This window comes from Carcharhinus amblyrhynchos, chromosome 4 (genome assembly GCF_965287045.1).
Source record: "Carcharhinus amblyrhynchos chromosome 4, sCarAmb.v2.hapA, whole genome shotgun sequence".
NCBI lineage: Eukaryota > Metazoa > Chordata > Chondrichthyes > Carcharhiniformes > Carcharhinidae > Carcharhinus > Carcharhinus amblyrhynchos.
In genome coordinates this window covers 65,401,376-65,422,351 of record NC_137327.1, presented here as the reverse complement: position 1 = coordinate 65,422,351, position 20,976 = coordinate 65,401,376, and the positions used below count along the sequence as shown (strand labels likewise).

The following is a 20,976-nucleotide window of genomic DNA, read 5'->3' as shown; positions in this document are numbered from 1 at the left end:
ACACGACTTCCCTTTAACGAAACCGTGCTGCGTCTGCTCTATCAAGCAGTTCCCCTCAAGATGCCTCGCTATTTCCTCCTTGATGACGGATTCTAACATTTTACCTACAACAGACGTTAAACTAACAGGCCTATAATTCCCCGCCTTTTGCCTGGCACCCTTCTTAAACAACGGCGTAACATTAGCCATTTTCCAATCTTCCGGCACTTCCCCGGAATCCAGCAACGTCTGGAAAATAACCACCAAGGCATCCACTATCACCTCCGCCATTTCTTTCAGGACCCTCGGATGCATTCCATCCGGTCCTGGGGACTTGTCCACAATCAGCCCCCTCCAGTCTGTCGAGCACCACCTCTCTAGTAACAGTAATGTCATCGAGACCCCCAGTCCTACCACCTTTCCATCTCTAACATCCGGCAAATTATTCACGTCCTCCTCCGTGAAGACCGAAACAAAAAAGTTATTCAAGACCTCAGCCATTTCCCCATCCCCTACCATTAAGTCCCCCTTCTCATCCCCTAAGGGACCAATGTTCACCCTAGCCAGCCTCTTCCTTTTTATATATTTATAAAAATATATAACATATATAAAAATATAAAAACCTGAAGTGGCTGACAATGGCCACTTCAGGTCTTGAACAGCAGGTTAGGTGTAAGGATTCGCATTCTAATCAGTAATCTCTAAACTGTCTGTGCTTTATATGCTCTGTCTGAGGCCAGAACTCTCCATTCACCTGACGAAGAGGGAAACCTCGAAAGCTTGTGAGTATTATCAAATAAATCGGTTGGACTAAAACCTGGTGTTGTCAGACTTTTTACTGTGTTTACGCCAGTCCAACACTGGCATACCCACATCAAAGAGGAGGGACACATGAGAAGAAGTGGTTGACCTTTTCAGCAGTTAACTTGGAAAGGAGTTCTGAGAAGTTTGGGGCAGGAGCATTGTGAAGGCGGGAAGCAGTGAATTCAGGTTCCAACCAGACAACTACTTTGGGGCAAAGGAAAGAACAAGGAAGATCCAGCAGCAAGGACTTTTGCTTTTAAAACAATTCGAGGAGTGGAGTACATTCTCTCAGCTTTCAAAAATCCTCCAATTAGGTAGAGGTTGAGGAGGGCTCTAGGATTCTTCTTGCTTTTGCATAAAGTGTAAATTGTGTAATGCTAATACAATGTGCCATTAGGGTTCTTCTTTCCATAGCATAGTATAATGTGTATGTTTTATTGACTGAGTTTAGTTGGAGTTATTCTTGAATAAATTATTTTTACATTAACTTTGTCTAGTCTCTCTCTCATCGTCCATCTTGGTGAGTCACTAAAAAACCAGAGCATAATTTAGGGTGCAGAACTGTTAAGGGGCCAAGCACTTCGAAACTGCTCACTTAAGGGGGTCTACTGGTCAGGAATAAACAGTGGTCCCTCTCTCTTGTGCAGCTGTCCCAGTGTAGCACTTCTGCATTATATTTTACTACCTATGAGAGAGAGAGAGAGAGACAGACAGTCGTAGGTGGCAGCCAGGGTAATTCATGTAGCATAAGGGTGAGCAGTCTTGGTCAGAAATAAACAGTGAGTCTTTCTCCCTCTGCCTTGTGAAGCTGTCCCAGCATGACAATTCAGGGTTGTGAGTCGAACACCAGGAAAGTGAAATCCACAGTTATCATTGGCATCCGAGACCAGTCTGTGTGAAGAGTAAAAGGCCCTTTACAATAGGCACAGTTTTAAATAAAAAGCACCTCCCATTTAAGACAGTGGTTTTCTTTATTTGTTCACAGAATGTGGATGTCACTGGCTAGTCCAGCTTTTGTTGCCCAATTCTAATCTAATTGTCCTATTAGGTGGTGCTGAGCTGCATTCTTGAATTCCTGCAGGTGCAGTCTTTTTTTTATAATTTTTATTCCGTGCTTGAAGTTACAAAGTAAGAAATCTTGCAATACCAGCTTAAAGTCCAATAGATTTATTTGGCAGCACAAGCCACTAACTTTCAGAGCACTACCCCTTCATCAGGTGAGTGGGTGTTCTGTTCACAAACAGGGCATATAAAGACATAAACCCAATTTACATAGTGAGGTGCAAATCTCCAGATGCAATATTACAACTCATCCGCTTCATCCTGGACCACAATGTCTTCACCTTCAACAACTAATTCTTCATCCAAACACACAGAACAGCCATGGGGACCAAATTCGCACTTCAATATGCTAACATCTTCATGCACAGGCTCAAACAAGGGCACTTCACCGCACAGGACATTCAATTGATGCAATACGCTAGATACATCGATGACATTTTCTTCCTTTAGACTCATGGGGAACAATCAATGAAACAACTATATGATGACATCAACAAGTTCCATCCCACCATCAGACTCACCATGGACTACTCTTCGGAATCGGTTGCATTCTTGGAGATCTGTGTGTCCATCAAGGATGGTCACTCATCACTTCACTGTACCCCATGCCCACGGATAACCTCACAATGCTCCACTTCTCCAGCTTCCATCTTAAACACATTAAAGAAGCCATACCCTATGGACAAGCTCTCCATATACACAGGATCTGCTCAGAGAAGGAGAATCGTGACAGACACCTCCAGACACTGAAAGATGCCCTCATAAGAACAGGATATGGCTCTCGACTCATCGATCAACAGTTCTGATGCGCCACAGTGAAAAACCAACCTCCTCAGAAGACAAACATGGGGCACGGCAGACAGAGTACCCTTCGCCGTCCAGTACTTCCCCAGACCGGAGAAGCTACGACATCTTCTCCGGAGCCTTCAATATGTCATTGAAAAAGATGAATATCTCATCAAGGATATCCCCACACCCCCACTTCTTTCCTCCAAACAACTGCATAACCTGAAACAGATGATTGTCTGCAGCAAACTATCCAGCCTTCAGGAGAACAGTGACCACAACAATACGCAACCCCTGCAAGATATGTCAAATCATCAACACAAATGCCATCATCTCACGTGAGAACACCATCCACCAGGTACAAGGTAGCTTTAATAAACTACCAGGTACTCTTGCAACTCAGCCAATGTTGTCTGATACGCTGCAAGAAAGGATGTCCTGAGGCACTGTACATTGGAGAGACCATGCAAATGCTATGACAACGGATGAATGAATACCACTCAACAATCACCACGCAATCTCTTCCTGTTGGGGAACAGTTCAATGGTCATGGGCATTTGGCCTCTGATCTTCAGTTAAGCATTCTACAAGGCGGCCTTCACGACGCACAACAGCACAGAGTCGCTGAGCAGAGACTGATAGTCAAGTTCCACACACGAGGACAGCCTCAACCGAGATCTTCATAGAATCATAGAACCCTACAATGCAGAAAAAGGCCCTTCAGCCCATCAAGTCTGCACCAAACATAATCCAACCCAGGCCCTACCCTCATATCCCTACATACTATACCCACTAATTCCTCTAACCTACACAATCCTGGATACTAAGGGGCAATTCCTTAGCATGGCCAATCAACCTAACCCGCACATCTTTGGACAGTGGGAGGAAACCGGAGTACCCGGAGGAAACCCACGCAGACACGAGGAGAATGTGGAAACTCCACACAGGCAGTGATCCGAGCCAGGAATTGAACCCAGGACCCTAGAGCTGTGAAGCAGCAGTGCTAACCACTGTGCTACCGTGCCGCCCTTGGGTTGAATCTTGAGTTCATGTCACACTATCTATAACCCCCATGACTTGCCTGGGCTTGCAAAATCTCACTAACTGTCCTGTCTGGAGACAATATACATCTCTTTAACCTGTGCTTAACCTTCTCTCCACTCACATTGTTTGTACCTTTAAGACTTGATTACCTGTAAGGATGTGCATTCCAACCATTATTTTGTAAATTGAGTTTGTGTTTTTATATGCCCTGTCTGTGAACAGAACTCCCACTCACCTGATGAAGGGGCAACGCTCTGAAAGCGAGTGGCTTGTGCTACCAAATAAACCTGTTGGACTTTAACCTGGTGTTGTGAGACTCCTTACTGTGTTTAACCCAGTCCAACGCCAGCATCTCCACATTAAAGTTACTAAGCCATTGCTCAGGGTGGACCAAGCAAACCCAAATCCATTCCTTGCTTGCTCTAAAAAAAAAACAAATTCAAATTGAATCCTATTCAGGTCCCCATAAGAGAGATATATGAGATCCAGGACGTTGATCCAGCGACAGTGAAGGAATGGTGATATATTTCCAGGTCAGGATGGTGAGTGACTTGGAGGGCAACCTCCAGGTGATGGTGTTTCCAGGTATCTACTGCTCGTCATTCTAGATGGTAGTGGTCATGGGTTTGGAAGGTGCTGAAGAATGCTTGGTGAGTTCCTGCAGTGCATCTTACAGATGGTACCTAGAGCTGCCACTGTTATGGATGGTGGAGGGATTGAATGTTTGTGGAAGGTGTAGCAATCAAATGGGCTACTTTGTCCTGGATGATGTCAAGCTTCTTGAGTGTTATTGGACTCATTCAGGCAAGTGGAGAATGTTCCATCACATTCTTTGTGGACAAGCTTTGAGGGGGTGAGGGGGCAGGAAGGGAGTTATTCGTTGTAGGATTGCCAGCCTCTGACCTACTCTTGCAGCACAGTATTTATACAGCCAGTTCTGTACTGTTTCTGGTCAATGGTAAGCCCCAGAATTTTGATACTGAGTGATTCAGTGATGGTAAGGCCATTGAACGTCAAGAGTTGATATTTAGATCCTCTTTTGTTGGAAATAGTCATTGTCTCGCATTTTTGTGGTGTGAATTTTACTTGCCATATGTCAGCTGAAGCCTGGATATTGTCCAGGTCTTGCTGTATTTGGACATGGACTGCTTCAGTACCTGAGATGTCTCAAATGGTGCTGAAAATAGTGCAATCAGCGAACATCCTTATTTTGCCATTGATGAAGCAGACAATGATAGTAGGACCTCGTATACTACTCTGAGGATCATTTTGCAGTGATGTCCTGGAACTGAAATGATTGGCGTCCAACTACCACAACCATCTTCCTTTGTGCTAGGTATGACTACAACCAGTTGAGATTTTCCCCTCTGATTCCCACAGACTCCAGTTTTGCTAGGGTTCCGTGATGCCACAAAAGTTGCCTTGATACCAAGGGCAGTCACACTGACAAGGGAGTCAACAATTCTGGGGCTAGGCAGCAAAGTGGACTTAAGATGGCAATCAGATAAGCCATGATTTGGCAAATCATTTCATTCAATAGCAAAGTGGGCTTGATTTTCTGACTGGCCTGCTCCTACTCGTACTTCTTATGATCTCATACAATAATATGACAAAGATTTAAATTAATTTTTAAAACAGGCAAGGGCTTTACTTTCTTCTCCAACAACTTTGTAACAACAGCAGGAAACAAGGAGTGAGGGCCTGAGAGAGAACAGTGTTCAATTTTCCATTTCCAAAACAAACTTCCATAAATTTGCAATGAAAAGTTAGATTTCAGCAACAGACACATTTGCAACATTCCGAACACTATGCAAAATCTATGAAATAAAGCAAACTTCAAATCGTATCCCACTGTAATTACCTGAATATGAATACAATCAAAGGATGCTTAAACATTACTTCAAAAGGGGAAAAAAAACAGGAAAGTCAGGAATTCACTTTCATTTCCAGCTGATCCCAATAACAGCCATTACGTTCAAGGACATCAGCTACAATAACCAGTCCTATATCTTGCCAGTCATTTCTGACACATGCAGACTTTTTTGCGGGATTATTTACTGCACTCTCATCAAATTGTTTGTTTCCACTATCTTCAAATTAATTATCTTAATTGAAGTTCATTTCAAAAAATCAGTAATGAATACAGTATGAAAACTAGAATGTAAATGAATCATGACCAAAAGCCTTTTGCTTTGATGTGCACAATGTTAGCTCAGCTACAAATACCATATATTCTATCAAACGATAACACAATTTTGATGTCCTGTGCTCAAATGTTCACATTAGATCAGTTTTAAATAACCACTAAAATCTCTCCAGTAGTCATTTGGATAAAACAAACAATAGTCATTTGGATTCTAATTGAATAATTGAAAGACAATTTCTGAACTGGAATCTTCTCCATGCTTGTAGTTAAATACAGACCTAAGGCATCAACCCACCAGGCTAAAAATAGACTTTAGCTAAAAAAAATTTCCCATTTGTGTTAATACCAATTTGAATGTTTCTGGGTCCAGTGTCTTCAGTTACTTCATGCAGAACAGTTGTGCTGACTGAGTAGTTTACACTGAACAGCCTATTTGAATGGGAAGAGGGGCATCTATAAACTCAAACTCTAAATGTCATCTTCAATCAAATCAATGCAAAGGAGGAGAATAAACACAAGTAAACACTTGGTTAATGTTTAATCACCTTTTATTTACATGAACTGTTCCACTGTTTGAAGTAGTGGAGGTTTGTATTAAGCATCGATTGCAGTTTATTAAAGCTATCTGCATTGTATGAAAGCTTGTTAAATTTGCCTGTGAGCAATAGCATCCTTCATGAAGCGTCTTCAGTTTGTAGCAACCATCATGCAAAGTTGGGAAATTGATTTCACACAAATGTGTTCACCACAATTATTGGGAACCCTGTTACAAATAACTCCCCATGCATTCAGTAAAGGTGGAATCTCGAGCCAGTAATTTTTTCTTAACATGGTTTTTTAAAATTCATTCCTGATATGCGGGCGTTGCTGCCTGGGCCAGCATTTATTGCCCATTGGGTATTAAAAAAATCAACCACATTGCTATGGACCTGGATCAGCTAAGGACAGTAGATTTCCTTCCCTAAAGTACCTTAAGTGTCACGTTCATCATTAGACTCCTGCTGTGGTGTGATTTGAACCTGGATTCCTTGAGTCTGTGGATTATTAGCCCAGTGACAATACCACTACACCACTGCTCCCTTGTTATTCACAAAACACAGAGGACACGTGCACAGGCTCCCTTCTCCTGCTCCCCCATAGGTGGAAATGAAAAAATGCCCTATCCTTCCCCCCAATTAGTAATAGTTGTTTACATCACTTACAATTAGAGCCTGTACTTCATTGTGACTAGCTTACAACGTTGACATTGTCCATCCTGGGCACAAATCAATTGTGTGACTCAAAGGATAATGGAATTTTGGGCTCAGGTTAAGCAGGTAATTTTTATTTTCACGCAAAGTAAAAGTCAAATCAATAACTTTTTTTTTCCTGATTGCTGGTTTAAACATGCTGCTATTGACAGACTATATGAATGATAAAGAAATGAGTTGAAACTTGAACTCTTAAAAGTTTATTTATTAGTCACAAGTAAGACTTACATCTACATTGCAATGAAGTTACTGTGAAATTCCCCTACTCACCACAGTCTGGAGTCTGTTCTGGTCAATGTACGTAACCGGCACGCCTTTCAGAACGAGGGAAGAAACTGGAGCGCCCGGAGGAAACACGAATGGACAAATGCCACACAGTGACCCAAGCCGGGATTCCTGGCGCTGTGAGGCAGCAGTGCCCCACTGTGAGGCAGTACTGCCTCATAGATTAAAAATTAAAGAAATAAATGGTATATTTTGCATCCATTTTTGAATGAGATTTGGAAGGTGCAGGGACATATCATTGTTAAAACGATGTCAACGCTGGGTATGTTTTTGTGTCTAACCTTCACGTGCCCATGAAGGAAACTCCAGGCTGTGAAGTTAGTAATCAGGAATTTAGATAGAATTAATGTACCACTAACCTTTAAAGTGCAAATAGAGTGTGTCATTCAGGTAAGGTGTCTGGTAGAGCTTCTGCTGTTTACAGTGTTGCCGCAGGAACTGCTTTGTCATTCTACCAAGTTAAAGATAAGAATATTTCAGTTTCTCAGCTAAGCTGTCATTCAGATCAAACAGGAAACAAACATAACCAATGACCACTCTAAATTTTCCTTGCTGTGACCAGCCTACTCTTTTGAAAGTACAGTATATTTAAATATTTTGCACGCTTACAACATCTCGTAGGACGAGGAGGAGGACTGAGACAAGCAGTCAACACTACTGGTGAAGAAGCCATTCTAGCAGAATCTTTACTGTATTCTGCAATTCACCAGACTTGAATTCAGGCCAGATATTGGGAAGTATCTGAGGTGTAATGAGTATCATGCGAGGTTTGACATACTGAAAGCAGAGTTGCAAATATTCAGAGAAGCACACTTTGGGGTGAGGCAAACAGATAGAGAAATTCAATCCAAATAACATACATTAAGAAAGAACAAGAAGAGACTTGCATTCATTTGGCATCGTTCAATCCACCAAACGTGTCAAAATCCGTTCTTAAAATGCATTCACTGTTGTAATGCATAACCAGATGAAAAGTTGAATGGAGTTCAGGTTATTTTCATAGATAAAAAAAAATTCAATTCCATTTCAACACAGGATTCAAAATGAAAAGACTGGAAACAGAAAATTCTTTACATGTAAGTAATTTGAGCAAGGTTGAGATGGATTCATGCAAAATGCAGAATGTCATAAGATCATAAGAAATGGGAGTAGACTATTTGTCCCATTAAGTGACTGATCTGATTGTAGCCTTAAACTTTACTTGCCTGTCTGGCCCTCATAACTCTTGACTGCTTTGTCAATCAAAAACTGTCTATTTCAGCCTTGAATATATTCAATGCCCCTGCTTTTATGTTTATTCATTCGTGGGCCAGGGGCTTTGCCGGCTGGCCAGCATTTATTGCCCAGCCCTAGTTGCCCAAGAGCTAACCGCATTGCTGTGGCTCTGAAAACACAAGTAGGCCACAATCAGGCAAGAACAGCAGATTTCCTTCCCTAAAGAACATTAATGAATCAGGGTTTTTTCAACAATCGATATTGGTTTCATGGTCATCAGTAGATTCTTAATTCCAGATTTTTTTATTGAATTCAAATTCTATCATCTTGCCTGAGCGAGGCTGTAAAATCCCACCCATGGTTTGCACATGTAGATTCAAACTAACACACAAATGTAATTGAAAGAGATATTCTTTGGACTGAACTGAGTGCAAAATGAAATGAAGATAGTAGCTTCTGCAACACCCAGTGACGTCATCAAATCATGCGATCAACTCTGAAGCAATCATGCAACCATTTTAAATAATACATCATTCCTGCCCCTTTACTTCTGTAATCATGACAACAAATTATGATGTTCAATAATTAATAACCTAATCATTAGACAATGCATCAATAAGAAAGTCAGTCAGGAGGACATCTATTCCTCTTTAGTTGCATACAGTGTTCTCTTGGAACAAGTTCTGCAGCATTCTCACTTGCCATAATAGAAGATTCACAATCATCAGACAACTCAGATTCAACCAAGTCTTCCGCACCTTAACTTGAGGACTACACTTATATTTATCCATCAATACCTTAAAGCTTACTGAATTATGGTCACTGTTCCCGAACTGGTCCCCTACTAAAACATCAACCAGTTGGCTGGGCTCATTCCCCAATACCAGGTCCAGTATGGTCCCTTCCCTGCTTGGACTATCTACATACTGTTTCAGGAAGTCTTCCTGGATGCTCCTTACAAACTCTGCCCCATCCAGGCCCCTAACATTAAGTGAGTCCCAATCAATATAGGGGAAATTAAAATCTCCCACCACAACAACCCTGTTACTTTTACACCTTGCCAAAATCTGCCTACATATCTGTTCCTCAATCTTCTACTGGCAGTTGGGTGGCCTATAGTAAACCCCCAACACTGTGACTACACCTTTCCTATTCCTGAGCTCTACCCATGTTGCCTTGCTGTATGAGCCCGCCGAGGTGTCCTCCCAGAGTACAGCTGTCTTATTCTCCTTAATAAGTAGTGCAATTCTCCTACCCCTTTGACATCCTCCTCTATCCTGCCTGAAACATCTGTATCTTGAGATATTAAGACGCCAATCCTGTCCTTCCCTTAACCAAGTCTCTGTAATGGCAACAACATCATAGTTCCTAGTACTAATCCAAGCTCTAAGTTCATCTGCCTTAGATGGATAGAGGATTGGCTGTCTAATAGGAAGCAGAGAGTTGGAATCAATGGTGCTATACTGGTTGGCAGTTGGTGACTAGTGGAGTGCCGCAGGGATCGGTGCTGGGGCCTCAACTGTTTACCATTTACATAGATGATCTGGAGGAGGGGGCTGAGTGTAGGGTAACAAAATTTGCTGATGACACGAAGATGAGTGGAAAAGCAAATTGCGTGGAAGGTGTGGAAAATCTGCAGAGAGATCTAGATAGGCTGAGTGAGTGGGCGAGGACCTGGCAGATGGAGTATAATGTTAGCAAGTGTGAGGTTATCCACTTTGGTTGAAATAATAGTAGGAGGGATTATTATTTAAAAGGCGAAAAGCTACAGCATGCTACGGTGCAGAGGGACCTGGGGGTCCTCGTGCACGAATCGCAAAAACCCAGTCTGCAGGTGCAGCAGGTGATCAAGAAGGCAAATGGAATGTTGGCACTTATCGCGAGGGGGATAGAATATAAAAGCAGGGAGGTCTTGCTGCAACTGTACAGGGTACTGGTGAGGCCGCAGCTGGAGTACTGTGTGCAGTTTTGGTCACCGCACTTGTGGAAGGATATATTGGCCTTGGAGGGAGTGCAGAGGAGGTTCATTAGGCTGATACCGGAGATGAGGGGGCTAGCCTATGAAGAGAGACTGAATAGACTGAGTCTGTACTCGTTGAGAAGGCTGAGGGGGGATCTTATAGAGACGTATAAGATAATGAAGGGGATAGAGAGGGTAGAGGTAGAGAGATTCTTCCCACTTAGAAAGGATAGCAGGACTAGAGGGCACAGCCTCAAGGTAAGGGGGGGCAGTTTAGATCAGAGTTGAGGAGGAACTTCTTCACTCAAAGGGTGGTGAATCTCTGGAATTCTCCGCCCGTTGAAGTGGTGGAGGCTACCTCGCTGAATATATTTAAGTCACGGGTAGATAGGTTTTTGATAGACAAGGGAATTAAGGGTTATGGGGAGAAAGTGGGAAAGTGGAACTGATCCACTTCAGGTCAGCCATGATCTTATTGAATGGCATGGCGGGGTGGGCGCGAAGGGCTAGATGGCCTACTCCTGCTCCTATTTCTTATGTTCTTATGCCTTACCTGTTACACGTCTTGCATTGAAACAAATGCACTTCAGTCCACCACACCCTCTCTGATTAGCAATCCCACCCTGCCTGATTTTTCTCTGAGTCTTACTGGCCCTACTCTCTGGTTCCCCTTCAGCTAATTCACTTTTGCTTTGGTTCCCTACCTCCTGCCAAACTAGTTTAAATCCTCCCGTGTGACACTGGCAAACCTCCCGGCTAGAATATTTGTGTCCTTCCAGTTTAAATGCAACCTGTCATTCTTGTACAGGTCCCATCTGCCCAGGAAGAAACCCCATGGTCCAGATAGCTGAAACTCTCCCTCCTACACCAGCTGTTTAGTCACACCTAACTATAGAGTCCCCTATAGGTTTTCCTGTAATCCTCTTTGTCCCTCCCTGCTTAACAACAGAGTCAGCTGTGGTGCCACTGCTTTGGCTGCTGCCACTGGTATCCCCTGATAGCCCATCTCCCCAAACAGTATCCAAAACGATTTACTTGTTAGAGAGGGAGATGATCACAGGGGACTCCTGCACTGACTGCCTGACCCTTCTGGCAGTCACTCATCCTTCAGCCTGCACCTTCGGTGTGACCACATTTCTAAAGCTCCGATCTATGACCCTTTCTACTTCTTTATGCTCCTAAGTGCATCCAACTGCTGCTCCAATCTATCCATGCCTTTTGTAAGGAGCTGCAATTGGATCCACTTCCTGCAGATATAGTCGTCCGAGATCCTGGAATTGTCATGGATCTCCCACATCTCACAAGTGCAATACAACAATATTAGGCAGGAACTGAAGAATGTAGATTGGGAGCAGATGTTTGAGAGCAAGTCAATATCTGGCATGTGGGAGGCTTTCAAGTACAAACTGATAGGGATTCAGGACCGGCATATTCCTGTAAGGATGAAGGATAATATGGCAAATTTGGGAACCTTGGATAATGAGAGATATTGTGAGCCTAGTCAAAACGGAAAAAGGAGCATTTGTCAAAGCTACGAGGCTGGGAACACGTGAAGCAAGAGTGGAATACAAGTAGAAAGAAACTTTTGCAAGGAGTAATAAGGGCTAAAAGGGGTCATGAAAAAGCATTGACCAGCAGGATTAAAAGAAATTACCAAGGCTTTTTATACATATATAAAGAGCAAGAGAGTAACCAGGGAGAGGGTTGACCCACTCAAGGACAAGGGAGGGAATCTATGCTTGGAGCAAAAGGAAATGGGTGAGATATTAAATGAGTACCTTGTGTCAAAGAGAAGGACTGGGTGGATGATGAGTCTGGGAAAGGATGTGTAGATAGTTTGAGTCATGTGAGATCAAAAAGGAGGAGCTATTGGGGTTCTTGAGAAACATTAAAGTAGACAAGTCCCCTGATGGTATATATCCCAGAATACTGAGAGAGGCAAGGGAGGAAATTGCTGGGGCCTTGAGAGAAATCTTTGTATCCTCATTGGTTACAGTACAGGGGAGGTTATGATGGAACATAGAACACTGCAGCACAAACAGACCCTTCGGTCCACAAGTTGCACCCATCATAGCCATACCCTACCAGGCCATAGAACTATCTAGAACTTGCAATCCCATTAAATCCCATGTACTCATCCAGAAGTCTTTTAGAAGACCCCAGCGAGTCCGCCTCTACCATCACCGACGGCAGCCGATTCCACTCACTCACCACCCTCTGAGTGAAAAATTTACCCCTGACATCTTCTCTGTACCTGCTCCCCAGCACCTTAAACCTGTGTCCTCTGTAGCAACCATTTCAGCCCTGGGAAATAGCCTCCGAGAATTCACCCTATCTATACCTCTCAATATTTTATAAACCTCTATCAGGTCGCCTCTCAACCTTCGTCTCTCCAGGGAGAAGAGACCGAGCTCCCTCAACCCATCTTCATAAGGCATGCCTCCCAATCCAGGCAACATCCTTGTAAATCTAAGAAACAGGGTAGAACAGGGTAGAATCTAAGAAACACAATGTGGAGATGCCGGCATCGGACTGGGGTAAACACAGTAAAAAGTCTTACAACACCAGGTTAAAGTCCAACAGGTTTATTTGGTAGCAAACGCCACTAACTGATCATCAAATTCAATACCCTGATCCCACTTTTCCCTCAGTACCATTGATCTCTTCAGTCCCAAGAGCTATATCTAATTGCTTCTTGAAACCACACAATGTTTTATACTCAACTACATTCTGTGCTAGTGAAGTCCACAGCTTCACCACTCTCTGGATGAGAAGAATTCTGCTCACTTAAGTCACATCCAGTCTACATTGAAGCATGAAAGGCCCTGACCTGCCCTCCTAATCCCAATTGCCAGCATTTGGCCCATAGCCTTGAATGTTATGGCATGCCAAGTACATCCAGGTACTTTTTAAAGGATGGGAGGCATCCCACCTCCATCATTCCCAGGCAACGCATTCCATTCCGTAACTGCCCTCTGGGTAAAAATATTTTTCTTCAAATCCCCCCTAAACCTCCCACCCCTCAATTTTAACTGTGCCCCCTTGTAAGTGCTCCTTCAACTAAGGGGAACAGCTATTCCCTATCCAATCTGTCCATGCCCCTCAATCTTATGCATCTCACTAAGGTGGCCCCTCAGTCTTCTCTCCAGAGAAAACAAGGCAAGTCTATCCAATCTCCCTTTATAACTTAAATGTTCCACCTTAGGCAACATGCTGATGAATCTCCTCTGCACCCCTTCCAGCGTGTTCACATCTTTTCTATAATGTGGCACAGTAAGAAATTTCACAACACCAGGTTAAAGTCCAACAGGTTTATCTGGTAGCAAATGCCACTAACTTTCAGAGCACTGCTCCTTCATTAGATGTTCTGATCATAAACAGGGTATATAAAGACACACACTCAGTTTACAGAATACTGATTAGAATGCAAGTCTTTACAGCTAAAAGGTGCTGTCTGGGCAGACCATGCAGACGCTACAACTACGGATGAATGAACAACATTCGACAATCACCAGGCAAGACTGTTCTCTTCCTATTGGTGAACATTTTGGTGGTCACGGGCATTCGGCCTCTGATCTTCGGATAAGCATTCTCCAAGACAGCCTTCATGACACATGACAGCGCAGAGTTGCTGAGCAGAGGCTGATAGCCAAGTTCCGCATGTGAGGGCAGCTTCAACTGGGGTCTGGGTTCATGTTACACTACTTGTAACCCCCATAACTTGCCTGGGTTTGCAACATCTCACTTACTGTCCTGTCTGGAGACAATACACATCTCTTTAACCTATGCTGAATGCTATCTCCACTCACATTGTCTGCACCTTTAAGACTTGATTAATTGTAAAGACTCGCATTCTAATCAGTATTCTGTAAGCTGAGTGTGTGCCTTTATTTGCCCTGTTTGTGATCAGAACACTCCACTCACTTGACGAAGGAGCAGTGTTCTGAAAGCTAGTGGCGTTTGCTACCAAATAAACCTATTGGACTTTACAATGACAGATACTGTTATTGATCAATTAAAATTGTCAAAAAGAGCAATCAATATGTTTTTGAAAGTTAATTAATAACTTATCTCAGTAAGGATCCATGGGAACAATAACAAACTTTCATTCAGCAGAACAATCTCTTCACCTGGGCCCTGAGTCCTTCTTGGTTTTTTCCTGATGTTTTCTGGAATTGAGTTCATGTATCTCCACACTCTTAGTTCCTTCCTGGTCAGAAAGCTGGTCACCTTTCTGCAGTTCATATTCTCCTTCATGTCCCACAGCTTCTGTTTCTTCACTGGAGGAGAATAGCTCATTTACTGAAAATACATTAGTACAAGGTTTAGAGAAGCTGGGCTTTGTACAATTGTTCTCTATCCACACAGAACATGTGCTGATGCCTCAAAGAAATGCAATGGGCAGTGTGTATAACAAATGCCAGACTATTAAGGAGAGGTGGAGCAATATCGATATTACTGGTGTATGTGAGATGTTTCATGGTATTACTGAGAGTCAGTGGATATATGACACATCTGCTAGAGACGTGTTAGGCATATCAGCAAGTGTTACAGAAAGGGTTGTGGGTAAAGCATAAAGCAATGAGTATTTCAGCCAGCTTCAGAGATGTACGGAGCTTCTTTTTCTTCATTCATGGGACATGGTCAGCATTTTTACCCATCCCCTGTTGCCCAAGGGCACTTAAGAGTTAACCACATTGTTGTGCCTCTGGAGTTACACGTAAGCCAGACCAGGTAAGGACGGCAGATTTCCTTCCCTCAAGGATATGAGTGAATTGGATGGATTTTTCCGAGAATTGAAAATGGTTTCATCAGTAGATTCTTAATTCTAGGGTTTTTAAAAAATTGAATTCAAATTGTGGCCAGATTCAAGCCCGGGTCTCCAGAACATTAGCTGAGTTTCTAGATTAATACCATGAGGCTATCGCCTCCTCATAGGTAAGGAAGTGTTACAGAGAGAGTTATGGGTTATATCAGGAAGTGTTTAGTGAGTGTAAATGAGGAATATCGTCAAGTCAGAATCAGAACCAGTCCAAAGATGTGCGGGTTAGGTTTACTGGCCATGCTAAATTGACCATAGTGTCAGGGGGTTAGCAGGGTAGATATATAGGGCCTGCGTGGGATTGTGGTCAGTGCAGATTCAATGGGCTGAATGGCCTCCTTCTATGCTGTAGAGATCCTATCATTCTATGAGAACAAAATAGAAGGAGGCCATTCAGACCTTTGAATCCATGCCATAATGCAATCCAGTCAATTCCATTCTCCCACCCTATTCCTTGCAAATTTCTTTTCCTCAAGTGCCCATCCAAAATCCTCCTGAAATTCATTGCTCCTCTCCTCTTCAAATACCTTTATAGGCAGCAGCTTCCAAGCCACTACTACCTGTTACATAAAAAAGTTCTCTCACATTACCCATGCATTACTTGGCCAAAAATATAAATCTTTCTCTCCTGTTCTGTTGGAGGGATTCAGAAAGTCCTAGGATTTTAAAAACTAATAAGATTACTGAATGGGGGAAATTAACTTAGAATAAGGACCACAATGGGCCTTATATTTATTTTAGACAAAGGTACTACTTGCATAGACACTCACATAACTACTACTGTGGAAATTAAACATAAGTATTTTTGAACATATTGTGCACCTTGGCCAAAATGCAAACTGTCCTGGAGCATAATGGGGACAGCAAACTAGACAAGCCACATTCGTTGGAAATAATAAGCCACTGAATACAGTTATGTTATCAGAAAAGTCATGGAGGGTTTAAATTCTCACAATCTAGAAAATGAATAGAAGTATTCACAAAGTATATAAAGTACTTAATTCCACTGATTAAAATATTCAATTCTTACTGGTAAGGCAGAACAAGATGGTGGGAATGTCATCTTTTCAACTTTGTGGCTTACAGTGAGAAAGCAACCTTTGAACCTTATGGATTTATGCAAGTGAGATTGCTTAGTAACAGTGGGTAGGAACTTCTGGGTCAATGAATTCCTAATTCTGCTAGAAGGTAGGATGCAATTGGCTAAGGTAAATAATGTGTACTAATTGATTGGACCATCAAGTTATGATGACCGAGTAGGTGGGAGATGTGAACTTTCAAAAATGTATACCCGTTTTGCCATTGCATTATAAACTTCATAAAGCAGTGAGCGCGTCTGGCTGCCTTTCTCCTAGCACGTTTTGGCCAATATGTCTTGAATCAGCATACTGTCGTTCGTGAGTCTATGCGTTTAGCTGGGTTCAGCTCAACCTTAGCACGAGAGAAAACCCCTGCTTCAACTGGCATAGTCAGCAGGATCAATCATAGGAGTCCGACGGCAAGACTTGTCTCCTAGAAGTGGGTGGATACATTTTGATCATTAATTAGAGAGGTTGCATGTCAGGCTGCCGGAAGCTGAGCGATTCAGACTGGGGCAGGGGTGTGAATACAATATGACTGAGTAAAGAAATCCAGGGGGCAAGGACGGACTCTTGGATCAGTCTATGGAGCAGAGCAAAAAAAGCCACACGATAGCTGATATTGAGCAGAAGGCATGGTGGAAAGGGCAGTCAAAAAGTAAGCTGGAAATGGCTGCTGTCATATGAGCAGCTATGATGAGAAACCGCCTCCAGAGGGAGACATATAGTAAGAAAATAGCAGCTGCAAGAGCAGCAAAGGAAATAAAGATAAATACACCCGTGGGGAGTTAGTGACCAGGTCACTATATCCTGTCTGTGTGGGAAGCAAAAAGCGGGGGGATGGATTTGGAAAGTTCACTGGCGGGGGGTCGGTGGAATAGCTCAGGACGACCCCCTCCCAATAATGTAGCTGAGTATTCCCCCTCCCAAAAAGGTGGCTATTCCATCCGCTCTGACAGCACTGCTTCAAACCAAAATAAAAACTAATGCAGGTGGGGAAGGAGCACCCACTGTTGTTACCTAAGAAATGCCGCTGAGAAGCAGATGCTATTGGATAATTAAGTCTGCTACACCGTAACCATAAAAATTTGGCTTTTTGGGGGCCTATGCAAGAACTAAGGTTTAAGGTGCTGGGAAGCAAGTACAGAGGAGATGTTAGGGGAAAGTTTTTCACTCAGAGGGTGGTGAGTGAGTGGAATCGGCTGCCGTTGTTGGTGGTAGAGGCGAACTCGCTGGGGTCTTTTAAAAGACTTCTGGATGAGTATATGGGATCTAATGGGATTGGGGGTTATACATAGGTCTACGGCTTAGTAGGTATAGATGTGATCGGCGCAACTTGTGGGCCGAACAGCCTGTTTGTGCTGTAGTATTCTATGTTCTACGTTCTTAACTAAGAACATAAGAAATAGGAGGAGTAGGCCATCCAGCCCTTTGAGCCTGCCCCGCCATTCAATAAGATCATGGCTGATCTGTCGTGGCTCAGTTCCACATTCCCGCCCTCTCCCCATAACCCTTAATCCCCTCGCTTATCAAAAACCCATCAACCCGCGTCTTAAAAATATTTAGCGAGATTCACCACCCTTTGAGTGAAGAAGTTCCTCCTCAACTCCGTTCTAAACCGCCCCCCCTTTATCCTGAGGCTGTGCCCCCTAGTCCTACTGTCTTTTTTGAGCGGGAAGAGTCTCTCCACCTCTATCCTATCCATCCCATTCATCATCTTATACGTCTCAATGAGATCTCCCCTCATTCTTCTAAACTCTAACGAGTACAAGCCTAGTTTATTCAGCCTCTCCTCGTAGCTCAACCCCCTCAACTCCGGTATCAGCCTAGTAAACCTCCTCTGCACTCCCTCCAAGGCCAAAATATCCTTGCGCAGGTGCAGCACCCAAAACTGCACACAGTACTCCAGCTGCGGCCTCACCAATGCCCTATACAGCTGCAGCAAGACCTCCCTACTTTTATATTCAATCCCCCTCGCTATGAAGGCCAGCATCCCATTCGCCTTCCTGACCACCTGCTGCACCTGCAGGCTGGGTTTTTGCGACTCATGCACAAGGACCCCGAGGTCCCTCTGCACCGTCGCCTGCTGCAGTTTTTCGCCACGTAAGTAATAGTCCTTCCTACCATTCTTCCTACCAAAGTGGACCACCTCACACTTGCCAACATTAAATTCCATTTGCCATTTCCTGGCCCATTCGCCCAGCCTATCTAGATCCTTCTGCAGACTCTCCACACAATTTGCCTTTCTCCCAATCTTGGTGTCATCAGCAAATTTCGACACCCTACACTCGGTTCCCTCCTCCAGATCATCTATATAAATGGTAAATAGCTGAGGCCCCAGCACCGACCCCTGGGGCACCCCACTAGTCACCAACCGCCAGTCCGAATAGCACCCATTGACCCCCACTCTCTGCCTCCTATTTGACAACCAATCCTCTATCCACGCTAACACCCTACCCCCAACTCCATGCCCTCTTACCTTCTGCAATAACCTCTTGTGAGGTACCTTGTCAAACGCCTTCTGAAAATCAAGAAAGACCACATCCACCGGCTCTCCTCTATCCACTGCCCTAGACACATCCTCATAGAATTCCAATAAATTTGTCAGACACGACTTCCCCTTAACGAAACTGTGCTGTGTCTGCTCTATCAAGCAATTCCCCTCAAGATGCCTCGCTATTTCCTCCTTGATGATGGATTCTAACATTTTACCTACAACAGGCGTTAAACTAACCGGCCTATAATTCCCCGCCTTTTGCCTGGCACCCTTCTTAAACAAGGGCGTAACATTAGCCACTTTCCAATCTTCCGGCACTTCCCCGGAATCCAGCGATGTCTGGAAAATAACCACCAAGGCATCCACTATCACCTCCGCCATTTCTTTCAGAACCCTCGGATGCATTCCATCCGGTCCTGGGGACTTGTCCACAATCAGTCTCTCCAGTCTGCCGAGCACCGCCTCTCTAGTAACAATAATGTCATTGAGACCCTCCAGTCCTACCACCTTTCCATCGCTAACACCCGGCAAATTATTCACGTCCTCCTCCGTGAAGACCGAAACAAAAAAGTTATTCAAGACCTCAGCCATTTCCCCATCCCCTACCACTAAGTCCCCCCTCTCATCCTCTAAGGGTCCAACGTTCACCCTAGCCAGCCTCTTCCTTTTTATATATTTATAAAAACTCTTGCTATCCTTTTTTATATTAAGCGCTAGCCCAGCTACATAGTTTCTCCCACCCTTCTTTATCAACTTCTTTGTCAATCTTTGTTGACATTTAAACCTCTCCCAATAAGATTACTAGTGAAAGCAAAGCTAGCCAGATTATTATGGCATATGATGCATGCTGCCTTGCAAGACGTATAATGGATAACAGCAGTAGGTTATATTGATCAACAAAAATATGAAAAATTTAAACAAAATTAGGTAGGGAAAGTCCCAATTGAACAAAGATAACCTGAGTTAAACAAGGCCCCAAAGAAACAGCAGAAGATTATGGGGACAGAAAGTTCAGGATTTATGTAGATGCTGGAGGGATAGATGACCCTGATAGGGATGATAAAATGTTTTTGGATTTACTTAAAGAAGGATTCAATTTCTTGACTGCTGAAGTGCTCCCTGACAGAAGGGGACACTCCTGCCTGATGATTGTCGAGCGGTATCTGTTCATCCATTGAGTCACAGAGTCATAGAGGTTTACAGTGTGGAAACAGGCCTTTTGGCCCAACTTGTCCATGCTGCCCTTTTTTTAAAACACCTAAGATAATCCCATTTGCCCACATTTGGCTCGTATCCCTTCATACCCATTTTATGCAGGTTAGGTTGATTGACCATGCTAAAATTGCCCCTTAGTGTCCTGAGATGCGTAGGTTAGAGGGATTAGCGGGTAAATATGTAGGGATATGGGAGTAGGGCCTGGGTGGGGTTGTGGTTGGTGCAGACTCGATAAGCCAAATGGCCTCTTTCTGAACTGTAGGATTTCTTTGATTCATGTAACTATCTAAATGCTTTTAAAGACAAAATTGTACCCGCCTCTATTACTACCTCTGGCAGCTTGTTCCAGACACTCACCACCCTGTATGAAAAAATTGGCCCCCTGGACACTTTTGTTTCCCCTCTCACCTTAAGCCTTTGCCCTCTAGTTTTAGACTCCCCCACCTTTGGGAGAAGATATTGACTATCTACCTAATCTATGTCCCTCATTAATTTTACAGACCTCTATAAGGTCACCCCTCAGCCTCCTACACGCCAGCGAAAAAAAGATCCCACCTATCCAACCTCTCCTTATAACTCAAACCATCAAGTTCCGGTAGCATCCTAGTAAATCGTTGCTGCACTCTTTCTAGTTTAATAATATCCTTTCTATAATAGGGTGACCAGAACTGCACAAGTGTGGTCTTATCAATGTCTTGTACAACTTCAACAAGATGTCCCAACTCCTGTATTCAACGTTCTGACTGATGAAACCAAGCATGCCGAATGCCTTCTTCACCACTCTGTCCACCTGTGACTCCACTTTCAATGAGCTATGAATGTGTACCCCTAG

General features: G+C 43.5%; 1 protein-coding gene across 4 annotated transcripts in view; it reads right to left on the bottom strand.

Moving 5' to 3' along the window:
• The window catches only part of dnaaf1 (dynein axonemal assembly factor 1), a 188,043-nt gene that overhangs the window by 108,487 nt on the left and 58,580 nt on the right, over nt 1-20,976 (bottom strand). For all 4 annotated transcript variants that reach the window (XR_013886505.1, XM_080187281.1, XM_080187282.1 and 1 more), the window contains 2 exons: nt 14,662-14,833; nt 7,716-7,807 (listed from right to left, as the gene is read on the bottom strand). Coding sequence is in view for 3 of the 4 variants with exons in the window: in XM_080187281.1 (XP_080043407.1) it covers nt 7,716-7,807; nt 14,662-14,833 (264 nt within the window). In the remaining variant the exon portion in view is untranslated. The remainder of the gene's footprint in view (nt 1-7,715; nt 7,808-14,661; nt 14,834-20,976) is intronic.